The sequence below is a fragment of the Phaseolus vulgaris genome, chromosome 8 (assembly GCF_051622355.1).
Source record: "Phaseolus vulgaris cultivar YP4 chromosome 8, ASM5162235v1, whole genome shotgun sequence".
Lineage (NCBI taxonomy): Eukaryota > Viridiplantae > Streptophyta > Magnoliopsida > Fabales > Fabaceae > Phaseolus > Phaseolus vulgaris.
This window is the reverse complement of record NC_143505.1, coordinates 7,061,879-7,076,538: the sequence shown is the minus strand read 5'-3', so window position 1 is coordinate 7,076,538 and position 14,660 is coordinate 7,061,879. Positions and strand designations below refer to the sequence as shown.

Below are 14,660 nucleotides of genomic sequence, written 5' to 3'. Positions count from 1 at the left end.
AATGCAATGGCCAATGTGAAACACAAAACATACCGATATACATATATATATATATATATATATATATATATATATATATATATATATATATATATACTGAGGAGGTTGTACGGAATTATTTTCAAAAATATAAAAAAACAAATTTAAAATTTCAAAGTGAAATAGTAAGAAAACATAATAAAGTATAACAGTATTGTGAGACAAAAACAAACATTCCAATTTTCAAATGGGATATAGTTTTTTAGCTAAGAATAAAGATGGATTTAGTTCAAATATGTCATAAGAAAAAAATAATATTAAATAAATATACAGGTAATGACAAAAACGAAGTTAACCATGTCAGGTTTCATACAAAAGAGAAAGTAATCGAAACTGTAAAACGTGCATAAAATTATACTTCCAGCATTGCGATTAATGAAATTGTGGTTTGACTTTTAAAAGTCAGTTTGCATAATAAAGAAAAAGTTTGAAAAGAAAGTAAATCACTTTTGAAATTCCTAGCATGATCGGATAAAAATACTATGCAAATAAATGGAATTTTAGGTAGGTTTGCTTAGACATTTGCAAAAGAGGATTGTTGTTTAGCACAAAAAAATAACCCTTGCTTTGAAATTTCTGAAATAATACACAGATTTCCAGAATACAGAGATGCAGAACATAAACATAAAGGTGGAAACCCTAACAGAGAAATCTTACCAATTTCATATAACAATAGACTCTTGCTTTTGCATGCGGACGAAAGAAGGAAAAAATCTTTCCTTGGTGCTTGATATACTGGGGAATCAGTTTGAAAACATGAAATAGCTGAGAATAGTAAGAAAACATAATGAAGTATAACAGTATTGTGAGACAAAAACAAACATTCCAATTTTCAAATGGGATATATTTTTTTAGCTAAGAATAAAGATGGATTTAGTTCAAATATATCATAAGAAATAAATAATAATAAATAACATTAAGTAAATATACAGGTAATGACAAAAACGAAGTTAACCATGTCAGGTTTCATACAAAAGAGAAAGTAATCGTAACTGTAAAACGTGCAAAAAATTCTACTTCCAGCATTGCGATTAATGAAATTGTGGTTTGACTTTTAAAAGTCAGTTTGCATAATAAAGAAAAACTTTGAAAAGAAAGTACATCACTTTTGAAATTCCTAGCATGATCGGAAAACCCTACTATGCAAATAAATGGAATTTTAGGTAGGTTTGCTTAGGACATTTGCAAAAGAGGATTCTTGTTTAGCACAAAAAAAACCTTTGCTTTGAAATTTCTGAAATAATACACAGATTGCCAGAATACACAGATGCAGAACATAGACAGAAAGGTGGAAACCCTAACAGAGAAATCTTACCAATTTCATATAACCATAGACTCTTGATTTTGCATGCGGATGAAAGAAGGAAAAAATCTTTCCTTGGTGCTTGATATACTGGGAATCAGTTTGAAAACATGAAAATCAAGAAACAAAGCTATAAAAGTAGCGGTGTCGTTCATAGATTACTGAAACTGTAAAGAAATCAAAGAAGAGAAAAGTGAGATAATGACTTAACATAATCAGGTAATAACAACAGAAAAACCAAATGAAAGAAAGTCGGAAAAAGTATAAAATCAGATCTCTACAAAATGATATTTGAAAAAATTTAAACTTTTTAATAGTTCCTTTGCAAAACAGGAAAATGAAGATACAAACCTCTGAAAGTAGCTGTGGGGTTCACAGATTCATGAAAAAGGAAAACAAATCAAAGAAGAGAAAAAGTTGGATACAAAGAATACAGAACAACATTAATGACTTAAGCCAAGAAGGTAATAGAAACAAAAAAACCAATGCAACGCACACGGGTAAAGGTTTAAAATCATATGTAAGTTTACTGAAAGTAGAAAATGGGAATGTCAGATCTTTAAATTTTAGAAAAGTGTTTTGAACCAAATAGGATATGTGTGTAAAAATGAAAACTTTATCAACACATCCAGTGCAAACATGAAAATGAAGAAACAAATGAATGTTTGACTTGAATATGTGTATAATACAAACTATCTTAACACTTTCTCTGGAAAAAGACAAAAGATGAAACCTTTATCAAATTTCAGCCTCATTGTTAACCACACACCTATGATCCTACCTTCACTATTAAGAAAACAACCCAAAACAAAAATAAAGGTCATATGGTGTAGAGGATGAACATCAAAACAGGTTCTTTATCAAACAAAAAGAATCACTTCCATTCAATGTACTCTTTTAGGGTTTAGAAATAATGAACTTCACATGGAGCTGAAAAAAAAAAAGAATCAAAGAAGTACAGGGAAACCACAATCATGAATTGAAAAATCTAAATAACTGAAAACTTCATTTATTTAATTGTATTTGATATTTATAAATTTTCAGTTAACTTTTAGGATTTACTGTTTTGAGCAAATAAAAAATATAAATAATGAACTTCACATGGAGCTGAAAAAAGAATCAAAGAAGTACAGGAAAACCACAATCATGAATTGAAAAATCTAAATGACTGAAAACTTCATTTATTTAATTGTATTTGATATTTATAAATTTTCAATTAACTTTTATAAACTAAAATAACTTTTATTTGTGTAAAACATTAAATCATTTAATTTTTGTATTTATTTCAATATTTGAATGAAATGCTAAATAATAGTAATCTTGAACATTTTATATGAATGAGAAAGGTAATTAATGTTGTTAAAATTTTAAAATTTGAAATTCTGAAAAATTAAATATTTGAACATTTGTAATAATAATAATAATAATCTTGGATTTGGAAATAGTGTGTAGCAGAAGTCAGAAAAATAATATATGAATCACAAAGGTAATTAATGTTATTAATTTTGTTGAAATTTTAAAATTTGAAAATCTAAAAAATTAAATATTTGAAGATTATTAGTAATAATAATAATCTTGGAATTATAATTTTGCAGAAGAAGTCAGAAAAAGAAGATATAAATCAAAAAGGTAATTAATGATATATGAATTTTAAAATTTTAAAATTTTAAAATCTGAAAAATTAAATATTTGAAGATTATTAGTAATAATAATAATCTTGGAATTATAAGTTTACAGAAGAAGTCAGAAAAAGAAGATATAAATCAAAAAGATAATTAATGATCTTGGAATTGTAAAATTTGAAAAATTAAATGTTTAAAGATTATTAATAATAATAATAATCTGGGAATTGGAAATATATGTGTGGTAGCAGAGGAAGTCAGAAAAAGAATATATGAATCAGAAAGGTAATTAATGATCTTCGAATTAAAAAATTTGAAAATATATGAAAAATAAAATATTTGAACATTAATAATAATAATAATCATCTTGGAATTCGAAGTAAGTGTGCAGCAGCACAAGAAGTCAGAAAAAGAATATATGAATCAGAAAAAAAATATATGAATCAGAAAAAGAAGATATCAATCAGAAAGGTAATTAATGATCTTGGAATTCTAAATGCGAATATAATGCGAATAATCTTAAATTTGAATTTGAATTTTGAAATTCTCATCTTGAATATGAATTTTGAAATTGAATTTGAATTTTGACAAATAATATAATGCGAATAATCTTAACGTTAAAGTTTGTCTGAAGAATACATTAATGCGAATAATAAAAATAAAAACATTAATGAGAATAAAATAAAGTAAACAATTAATTTTCTCTACTAGACATTACAACAATTTGCAAATTACATCTATATATAATAGTAATTGAATCTCTATAATAAGAACATTGTCCTTGGAAAATTAAATTCAGAAGAATACAATCTTGAATTTTTACAGCACTAACAACACAATCATATGAATTGGGGTTACTCCACTATCAAAGATCAATTTGTGGTCTTCACAGAGTGCATGAATCTGACAAAATTCCCTCCATCCACAACCAAAATTAATAGAAGCTTTGGTTGCCTTATCCTAAAAGAAAATAAACACATGTATGAGAGTTATCAAATAAACTAACTAAACTTAAAAGAGTTATCCCAATGAAAACAACCATGAGAACAAAGTAACGAAAAGATTTCACCTTGATGCTTGAAAATATGATGGATATGAACGAAAATCCCATTACAGTTGCACTACAGGTTGCTCGAGAAACTGAAATGTAGATGGAAAAAAGGTGTTCAAAAATTTCCAAAGAAAGTTTAACAACAAAAAACATATCTCTTTGAGTGGAAGTCCAAACCCTAAGTAGCCCAAAAAAACTCCATTAACGATTAATCAGCAAAAAAATGAACAATGAAAACAAACCTGAGGACAGACGAACAAAAGAAGAAAAAGATTTCACCTTGGTGCTTGAACATACGATTGATATGAATGAAAATCCATTCCACTTCCACTACAGGTTGCTGCAGAAACTGAAATGTAGATGGAAAATCTCTAGAAAAGATTAAATCATTAAAAAAGTGAAAAATGAAAAAAACCATGAGGACAAATGAGAAGGAAAAGATTTGACCTTGGTGTTTGAAAATAAGATGGATATGAACGACAATCCATTCCACTTTCACTACCGTTGCTACAGAAACTGAAATGTAGATGGAAAAACCCAGAAAAGATTAAATCAACAATAAAGTGAAAAATGGAAAAAACCATGAGGACAAACGAACAGAATAAGGAAAAGATCTCACCTTGCTGCTTAAATATGAACAAAAATCCATTCCACTTTTCCACTACCGGTTGCTGCATAAACTGAAATGTAGATGGAAAAATTCCAGAAAAGATTAAATTAGCAATAAAGTGAAAAATGGAAAAAACCATGAGGACAGACGAACAGAATAAGGAAAAGATCTCACCTTGCTGCTTGAATATGAACGAAAATCCATTCCACTTTTCCACTACCGGTTGCTGCAGAAACTAAAATGTAGATGGAAAAATTCCAAAAAAGATTAAATCAACAATAAAGTGAAAAATGGAAAAAACCATGAGGACAGACGAACATAATAAGGAAAAGATCTCACCTTGGTGCTTGAATATGAACGAAAATCCATTACACTTCGACTACCGGTTGCTACAGAAACTGAAAGAAACGAAATGAAACAAAAAAAAATCAAACCATGTGAACAACAAAGAAGAAAAGAAACGGTAGAAACATGAAAAGAACAAAACTTTGATAAGAAAAACAAAAAAAGTTTTCATTTTTATGCTGTGGAAAAAAGAAATAGTAAATGAGATGAACAGAATCCACATAATCGAACCAATAATCACCTGGAGAAGGAGAAGGCAGAAATGAAATGAAGAAGCCGGAAATGAAGAACCCTAGAAGAAGACCAGAGAAGAAGAAACCAAAAGCCAATGAAAAAGAAAGAGAAATCGGGGAAGTTGAGAAATAGGAGAGAGAAACGCCGAAAGTGTATATAAAGAAATGGAGTATTTAAAGAAATGGGATTTTGCACGCGTGTAAGTCATACAGAGTGCCATTTGTCACTCCCAAAATGAGTTTCAGCTTGCTATTTTTAGTTAAAATTTGAATTATTTTTTTTTTTGAATTTTTTTTAGAACTTATCCCAAAAGTGCCTTCTATTTGTATTATAGATAGATATGACCGTTGGGATGGAAAAAAAAGTTATCTCAAACTTTGTGTAAAACAGAGAATATAAAAACAAATCTAAAAGATGTTACGAATACTAAGAAAGTCAAATTTGAGATAAGGATTTACAGTCTAGGAAAAGTTTTAATTCACGGAAATTTAAAGAAAATTGATGAAAAAGTTATAAAATAGAATGGATCCAAGGTGCTTATAAAGACATTATTGTTTACGAGGAAAAAAATTATACACGTTGGTAGAAGTGACTAAATTTGTTGCAATTTGGAGAATGATAAAAGTTTTATTTTACAAAAATTAACTGTTGTTTTCGACATTTTATTGTAATAAATTATATATATTATTGAAAGTAAAAAAGTCGAATATATAAATTTACTAAAACTTAAATAAGTTCCGGTTCTATGACTGATTTTGTAGTATATACTACTTTTTTTCAAATTAGATGTTTAAGAAATATTTTAATTTTCATTTAACTCCTTAAAAAACATTTGTTTTTGTTTCGTTTTTACCATTTATATATGTAGACTCTTTTAACTATCCTTAAAATATTTATATATTTTTTCACTTAATTTTTTATATATAAATTAGCAGAAACTCGTGAGCTTCTATATGTCTGTATTTTTTATTTTTATCGTTAACATTTCTAAAGTCATAATATTATTATAATAATAAATAAAAATTATTCAATATTTTATATTTATTAATAATTTTTAGTTTAATGGAATGAATAAATAAAAGAATGATGAATTTGACAAAGAGAAATAAAAAGCGAACCTGTCAATAAGAGGGTGTGAGTACCGTCCACAAACAATGACTTTAAAGGTCTAGTTGCGAAAGGGGTGACAAACAACGGGAACAACCAGTTACCATTGCAAATCCAAGTTATGAAGACTCAATATTTTGTAATAGTCGTTCCTCCATAATGAAGCAAACATCTTCCCTGTCTCGCACGAGAAAGATCGCGTAAGAAATCATAGACTCAAAATATTCTACTAAGAATTTGGAGAAGCTTCGATGTCACATATATGATGAGAAGAATAGGTGATCCGTGAAGAATGATGTAATTAGAATGAAGAAGAATAAGTTGTTTTGCTTCTCGTTCACATCTCCATCCAGATCACCCATGCGAGACATTCGAAGATGGTCGTCTGCCAAATGCATGTTATTGACAAATGTCACTATCACAAATTGAGTCATTCATTCATGTTTTTTTGCAAGTATGATTTTTAAGAGAAATGAAGATGAAGATAGGAGAAAAAACTGTTTGTACAAAAAAGTTTAATAAACTGCTTCATATTCAAAATTTAAAATTGATAACTGCCTACAAAATGATAGAATATTAGTTTTAAAAATAAATAAAAAAGAAAATTAGTTTCCAATTAATTTTGAGAATGATTAGTTATTTATTAAATATTTAAAAAATAATGAAATAACTAAAATGTCCAAGATTTCCCCATATTTTATTTTTTTATTTTTTTAATAATACTTTTTTTAATATGAAAACAGATGATTGTTGTTATTTGAGGTATCCGCCTAACATGAAAGCATTTTTATAAAAAAAATGTCTAAAATAAAATAATAAAATAAATATTAATATAAGGGTAAAATTGATAAATATCAAAAGAGAGGAATCACTTTATATATAGGTATAGATAACAGGTCTAACTATTAAATAATATAAAAATTTATTATAAATTACACTTAAATAAGTTATCTTAAATTTCAAATTACTCCTTAAACTAAGTGCATGCCCTCTCTCTATATAATAGTTAAATTAGAATACATATTTTGGCCGTTTCTTGATTTAAGCTTTAATTTCCATAGTTTTAAAAAACTAGTAAAAAACAGATTTTATAATATATTTTTATATTATTTATTTGGAGAAACAAATTTTAAACAGAATACTTTACGTATTTTTTATATTATTTTTTTATTTAAAACTTAAATTTGATGATGATAATGCTTGTAATGATTAAACCATTTAAGACAACAAATACAACCACTATTTTATTGATGAGTACAGGGGCCTTGTGACAGTGACGTGGAATTGAAATACTTTGCTGCATTCAGCAAAATACCTCACAAACCTAAATCTTCACAACAATTACTTAGGCTTACATTTCTATTTTTTGGGCCTTTTGATTATGGTTTCTTCTTTCTGCACCCCATAGTTAGTTTAGTGATTAATTTGTTTAAATCCACAACATTTTTTTTATATGGGTTGAAACAGATGTTAAATGTTCTAATTTTTTATTTATTTAATATAATCTTTGTTAAAATAAATTTATTGATAAGTAGGTAAGTATTGGTTTATCTCGTACAAAAGATGTTAACATCAATAAATATATATATATATATATATATATATATATAAAAATGGAAATAAGTTAGAATAAAAAAAGATTGTGTTTAAACATGTATATCTTGTTTGAAAATTTAAAATATCTAAGTTATAAGAATATTTTTAATATTTTCTTGTTTTTCTAAAAGATTAATTTAACTTGTTATTTTGAAATATTTATTTTACATTAAAATTTAAGTTTGACTTATGTTTAAATAAATTAATCAAGTGAGAAGATAACACTAGAAAAGTTATACATAAAAAAAAAATTATCAACCAGAAAAAAAATAAATGTATTCCACCAATTCTTATACAAATAAAGAAACAAAAAGTCTCTCTCCAAACAAAACAAAAATCCACAATTTTGCCACCAACTATCTACTGAGACAACATCAACCAATAAATTTTACCACTCAAAGCCGTCACAAAAGCTAGCATTTTTCAAAGACACCAAGGACTAGCTCAACCAATCTATAAATCATAAAAAACTTTTAATCAAACGCATACTTTTAATCGACCATTCCTACCTCTTCATTACAAATCAAGTCTCTTAAGTATTTTCTTTTAATACTTTCTCTTTACCCCCTTATATTCATACTAATTAAATTCATCATTTTCTTCGATTATTCCCATTGTCCCAATTTTTCAAAGAACGAAATTTGTTTATGACCATTTCTTCTTCCCTAATAAAGTGAAAAAAATCCATAGTATATATTAAGAGGGGCCACTTTTCTCATGATGAAGACTATTAAGAAGATATTCTTATTCAGAATAATAACTGCTATGACAAATATTAACTTTTGGCATTATTAGCACCATATGTTCAAATCATGATGTTCTTTTGCTCATTTAGTTGGAACAATAATACAAAAGTTTAAAAGAACGATCCATTATTTAATACCTTTTTACTGTAAGACGTTGTTTTTTAAAACGCGGTGATATTTTTTAAATTAACTTGATTTAAGAAGGCGGCTATTTGTAATAGCCGTCTTCTTAAAACCTTTTTTACCCTAGCTCAAAAACGCGCTACTTACATTTTCATACTCTCCTTTCTCTTGCGCTTCGTTTCTCTTCTGCTTCTTCCATTAACTGTGCTTCCTCTTTTCTTCCTCTCTTCTTTGCATTGTCTTCGTGCCATTGGTAAGCATTGTCTTCCTCTCATCTTCTTCACCATTAATTTTTGTATGTTTTTCGTTTCTCTTATGTTTTGTCTTATGCCATTGCCAAGGTCACAGTTTCATTGGGAAAGTTTTTTTTTGCTTTCTACTGTGTCTTGCTCATCGTTGTTGCCGCCTTGCTTCGTTGTATATTTGCGTTTTATTGAGAAATTTTTATTTGCATTTTCTGGACTTTTATTTATGTTTTTGGTTATCAGGCCTTCCAATATCAATCCATTATTTGAAAATGCCAGATTCAGATTAGGATGAAATAATAAGAATGTGAAGAGGTATGATATGGATGCACCAAGAGATAAAAAAAAATACTAAAATAATGACCGAAAATCAAAGTTGAAAACTTTGATTAGAAATCCAAACAACAACAAAAAAGAAAAGAAACCCTACATGTCATTCGTAAATGCAATTTATAAATGTGGTTATGATGAATAACCGCATTTATAAATTGAATTTACGAATGCGGCTAAATAGTCGCTTTCTTATCTCTTCGATTTAAGACTACGTTTTCATCAAATGCGGTTATATAGCCGCCGTTGTTTTGCCTTTCTGCACCAGTGGAAGTATTTTAATGAAACAAAAATGTTAAAATAAATTATTATGTATAATTTAAATGTTATTAAAACAAAGTTCTTTTTTAAACAAATGTTTTGTAATTAATATGTTAGCTTTTATTAAAATAAATTTTACGTATTATTTAAAATTAACTCATGTGTACAAGTTAAAATCATTTTTCAAAAAAGTAATATATTTTTTTATAAGTTGATCTATATATAAATTATTCCTAATTTATAAATTTTATTTTCGTTCTCTTTGTAGAAAAGTTTGATGAAGCAAACCCAAAGTGTAACATTCCTCATGGTCCATATATAAATGTAAACACGTTCATGTACTTGGAAAATTAGAACTCAAGTACTATTTTGTAACATTATTTCTTGTCTATTTAACCACACTTTCCTTTTTCTGGTTATAACTTTTCCCCACGTTTTCGCTCACAAGAAAGAAAAACAAAAGCAAAAGAAAAAGAAGAGTTTCATGTTTCTCCATTCTCTTGAACGTTAAGCCAAAGGACATTATAATTCTCTACGATTCGTCTTGGCACATGCACCAAACATTTATCATCCAAGTCAGAGTTATATTTTCAACATCATTAAACATTATAAATTATGTTTAATACCATACTTAATATTTATTATGAAAATTAATAAGTTTTTTTGATAACTTGTTCGTAATATTCTTTTAAATGCTACTTTAAGAAGAGCTTCAGTTAAAATTCTCAACTTATTATATTTTTTATTCTAATCAAATAATTATTTTTTTATCAACAAAGAATAATTAAATTAAAAAGAATACTTTATGGATTTCTCAACTTTTATGCTGAACCTCAAACATATATTTCAGAAAAAATCATCATACACAAAGGTCTACGTTAGATAATTTAATTTATTACTTTTCATGTTAAAAAACTCTTTTATGGATTTGACTGAAAAATAAAAAAACGAAAGAAATATTTTATTTACTTAAAGATTCATCTAAACTTAACATTAATATACTCGTAAACTTTCTTTATTCTCACGGAATATTATATGTTTATAATTTTGCATCACCGAGATGATAAACTTGCCCACTGAGAAGCAAGAACAATGAACTTTTTTTGTAGAAAATCTCCAAATTCTAACAACTTTGATTTAGAAAAGTAAAGATTCATTTAATCTTGCGTTATACTCGGTGGAATACGACCATTCCCACTGAAATTTACTTTCCAACTTTTGCTTTCTTATAAGAATTTAAAGAATTTTAATTTTCTTCAAAACAAAACAGTGACAGACTGAGAAAGCAAGATCTCCATCAAATATTGTTCCAACAAAACAACTACACCTCCTTGGTTGAAATTTATATATGTATATATCACATTTGTACTTTTACAAATAAATGTGAGCTTAGATAGTAACTGAAATTGGTTTTACATTATATTTGTTGTTAAGTTGCTTTTTAGCTTCTTTGGACTTCAAGATTCCTTTTTTCATACACTAACTCTCGATTAAGGGCTGACTTGTAAAAGATATTCCGACGATCAAGTAAATGTTCGATATTCGGAATGTATACTAAGAACTGATAAAAATTATGAGCCGGTTTTATGGGGTTGAGTTAGACTTAAAGTCCACTTCGTAACATGGTAACAGAGCCATTTTCGAGCCTATCCTAACGAGTATTTGTTGGGTTTATCAGGTCACCCATAATATGTTATCCCACGCACGAGTTGTTGTCACTCTCGGCCTAAGGGGTGTGTTGGAGATCCCACATCGACTAGAGATGAGGATAATTCATTGTATATAAGTGGGTGCAAACCTCAACCTCATGAGCCGGTTTTATGGAGTTAAGTTAGGCTTAAAGTTCACTTCGTAACACGTATTGTACTTTTTTCTAAGATGGTTATTATGATATATTGAAACATTATCCGGATTCGGTGAGATGTGATCCTAATTCTCACAGAGTATACACAACTGTTTTAACTACCAACGGGTGGAATATTAAATCTTGTAAAATTTAACTTAAATTTCTTGTAGTTTATTCATAATGTTTACAAAGACTAAGAATTCTCGAAGTCTATAAATCTTTACGCGTAAAAGAGGAATTGAAATGCCTTATCCATCGCTATTATTTTTGTTTATACAATACTGCTTATTCTTTCTTATTCATATTAAATACTTGTCTTCTTCCTATTTCTCTTGTAGAATTTTGTTAAAGACTAATATCTCTATTTTATATAACTGTCAACTATTAAGTCTAATGATTCAACAGTGGAATTTCTTGACTATTGTAAAAAAGAATATTGTTATCTGCATACCAATTATAGACCTAACAAGCACCAATATTATTAAATAATATTATCTGCATAAAAGCTATTTCTAAACGACAAGAAAATAAGCACACACGTTTCATATCTCGGACATCATGGTCCTTCTCTATCTTAAGCTTTCCATTCTTTCTCTCTAAAACCTAAATCCCATAGGTCTTTTCTCACTTGCATTCATCACACCATGGAGATCACGATTATATCAGCCGAAAACCTTTGCATGAACGGAAAACCAATAAAAAAGGACACATACGTTGTTGTTCACACACAATCATGCACCAAATTCTTCACAACGAGTACAGAAGAAGAGGGTGGGAGCAACAACCCTTCATGGAACGAGAAGTTCTTGGTTGATGGAGCCAACTGCATCACGCTGGAGGTGAAATGCAAGACATGGTTCGGTGTTAAAAGTGTTGGAGCAGCACGAATAGCTGTCTCTGAGTTTAACCTTGGAGGGTTTGCGGCAGAAAATAGCTTGCAGTTCTTGAGTTATAGGCTTTGGGATGAGAAGGGTAAGAGAAATGGGGTCATCAATTTCTCAGTGAGGGTGGTGAAGGCACCACCGGAGTGTGAATCTTCGTGTTCGATGGTGGAGATTGAAAAGAATTTGAGAGGGTTTGGATGCAAGTGACAGTGGGTGAGAATGATGCTGCAGGACTTGTTACTGGGGTTCCTGTTTTCTTGAACTTCCCTCTCAATATTCCAAGATGAACATTTCTTCTTCTTCTTGATTAGGTAAAGTGTTTAGTTGATAATTTAAGCATATTGACCATGGTTAGTTTTTGACACTAGTATGTATAAAAAGTAAAGTATTTTAGTAGTTTGTTCACTTTCTAAATCTCTTCATTTCAGGTATTAATATTTGTCTCTAATTAGACTTGGAAGAAATGAGTATATAGTATACCAAAATGGATATTTTATTTAATAACAATAAAAATAAATAAATAAAAATCACTTTACCAGTCTTCAACTCTTTTATAAAATAAAACAATTTTCAACATCTCTACCTCACTTTATAGATAAAAACACAAAAAATTTGATAGTGCAAAAAAAAAATACCTTTACACTCGCATTTGCATAGCACACTACAAACGTATATATGAAACCAGGTTTCACATCAGTAGGGAAACTTCTCCACTTATCTCCCACAAAACATATTAGTGCTTTCCTAAACCAAACTCTGCATTACCCCCTTCATAAACAACAAAAGAAAAAAAAAAACGTCCTCCTACCCCTCTCAATTTATGATAGAATTTACCATCTTCATTCTTTATGCTCACCATTATCTCGCCTTAGACTTTTGCTTAAAATCCAAATTCAAAATCTTCATCGTGTTCCCATCACACCTCATGTAGTTAGGAGAGATGCCTCAACTTTTGGGTTCCTAAAGCGAAAGATTTGATGCCTTGGAAACACATAACTTAATTCTCAAAACCCTACAAAGAACACATTATCTAAACTTAATAGTCTGATTCAAGTTACCACATTTCAAATTCAACAAAAAGAAATCAAGGAGCCAAAGAGCTTATGCACGTAATTGGAGACAAATAATTTCATATATTTAAAGGCTAAAGATGTATCACCTAGGCACAAATCTTTCCAAAACAGAATCTTATTTCCATCCCCTACATTCCATAGAATGTTACCCATGAACCACTTACCACTAACACTCCGTCCACGGGCCTTCTTAAGGTTTCTCCACCAAATAGATTCATCTCAATTATCCTTACCTTCTACTAGAGACCGCCACGTACCATATTTTGACTTCACTATATCCACCCAAAGACCTTTTTCCTCTTTCCCCAACCTCTAGGTCCACTTTCCTAGTAATGCATTGTTAAAAGATGGTAGATCTTTTAAACCTAGGCCCCATTTCTTTTAGGCTTACAAATGATCTCCCAACTCCCACATGCTATTTTCCTACCTTAATGGTCCCAACCCCACAAGAATTCTCTTTGTGTGCTTATGATTTATTTTGAAATGCAGACTGACATTTTGAATAAAGATAAGTAGTAAAGGGGTAAAGTAGATAACACGAAATTTATCAGAGTAACTCTTCCCGCTAAGAATACATGTTTACCTTTCCATTTTGCTAGTCTCTTTTTTATTTTTAAAATCATATCATTCCAAAAAAAAAAAAAACTTCTTCTTTGATTACCACCTACTGGTAGGCCAAGATAGGTAAAGGATAGGTTCATGGTACTGCGGTTCAATATTTCAGGAAATCTAAGCAATTATGGATGTTGTATACCGATCCATTCTAACTTAGTTTTCATGAAATTAACCTTCAAACCAGAAGCAAGTTCAAAACATCTAAGCATGCTTTTTATGACCAATATATTTTCCAAAAGAGGTTTGCATATAAACACAACCTTGTCAGCAAATTGAAGCATACTGATTTTGATATTGTTATGACCTACATTTAGACCAATAAGCATATTATTTCTCTTTGTCTGTCTTAGAGCCCTGTCCAGACCTTCTGCTACAATTAAGAACAAGAAAGGAGTTAAAGGGTCCCCTTGTCTCAAACCCTTTTCTAATATAAATTCTTCTATAGGACTTCCATTAACAAGAATGGACACATGTGATAAATCCAAACATCCCTTTATCCATCTGATCATTTAGGGTAAAATCTTAGTCTACTTCATATATATTAGAAAATCCTACTTAACTGAGTCATATGCATTTTCAAAGTCCACTTTCAAGATTATACATTTCTCCTTCCTTCTTCCAACTTTATCA

The 14,660-nt window shown here is 29.0% G+C and overlaps 1 protein-coding gene across 1 annotated transcript; it reads left to right on the top strand.

Moving 5' to 3' along the window:
* The first annotated feature begins 1,679 nt into the window (after positions 1-1,679).
* Positions 1,680-12,747, top strand: LOC137826071 (BON1-associated protein 1). Its single transcript, XM_068631912.2, is given in 3 exon segments — positions 1,680-1,806; positions 12,038-12,537; positions 12,540-12,747. Coding segments are annotated over 3 exon segments (717 nt in total). The 3' UTR covers positions 12,630-12,747.
* Positions 12,748-14,660: the final 1,913 nt, after the last annotated feature.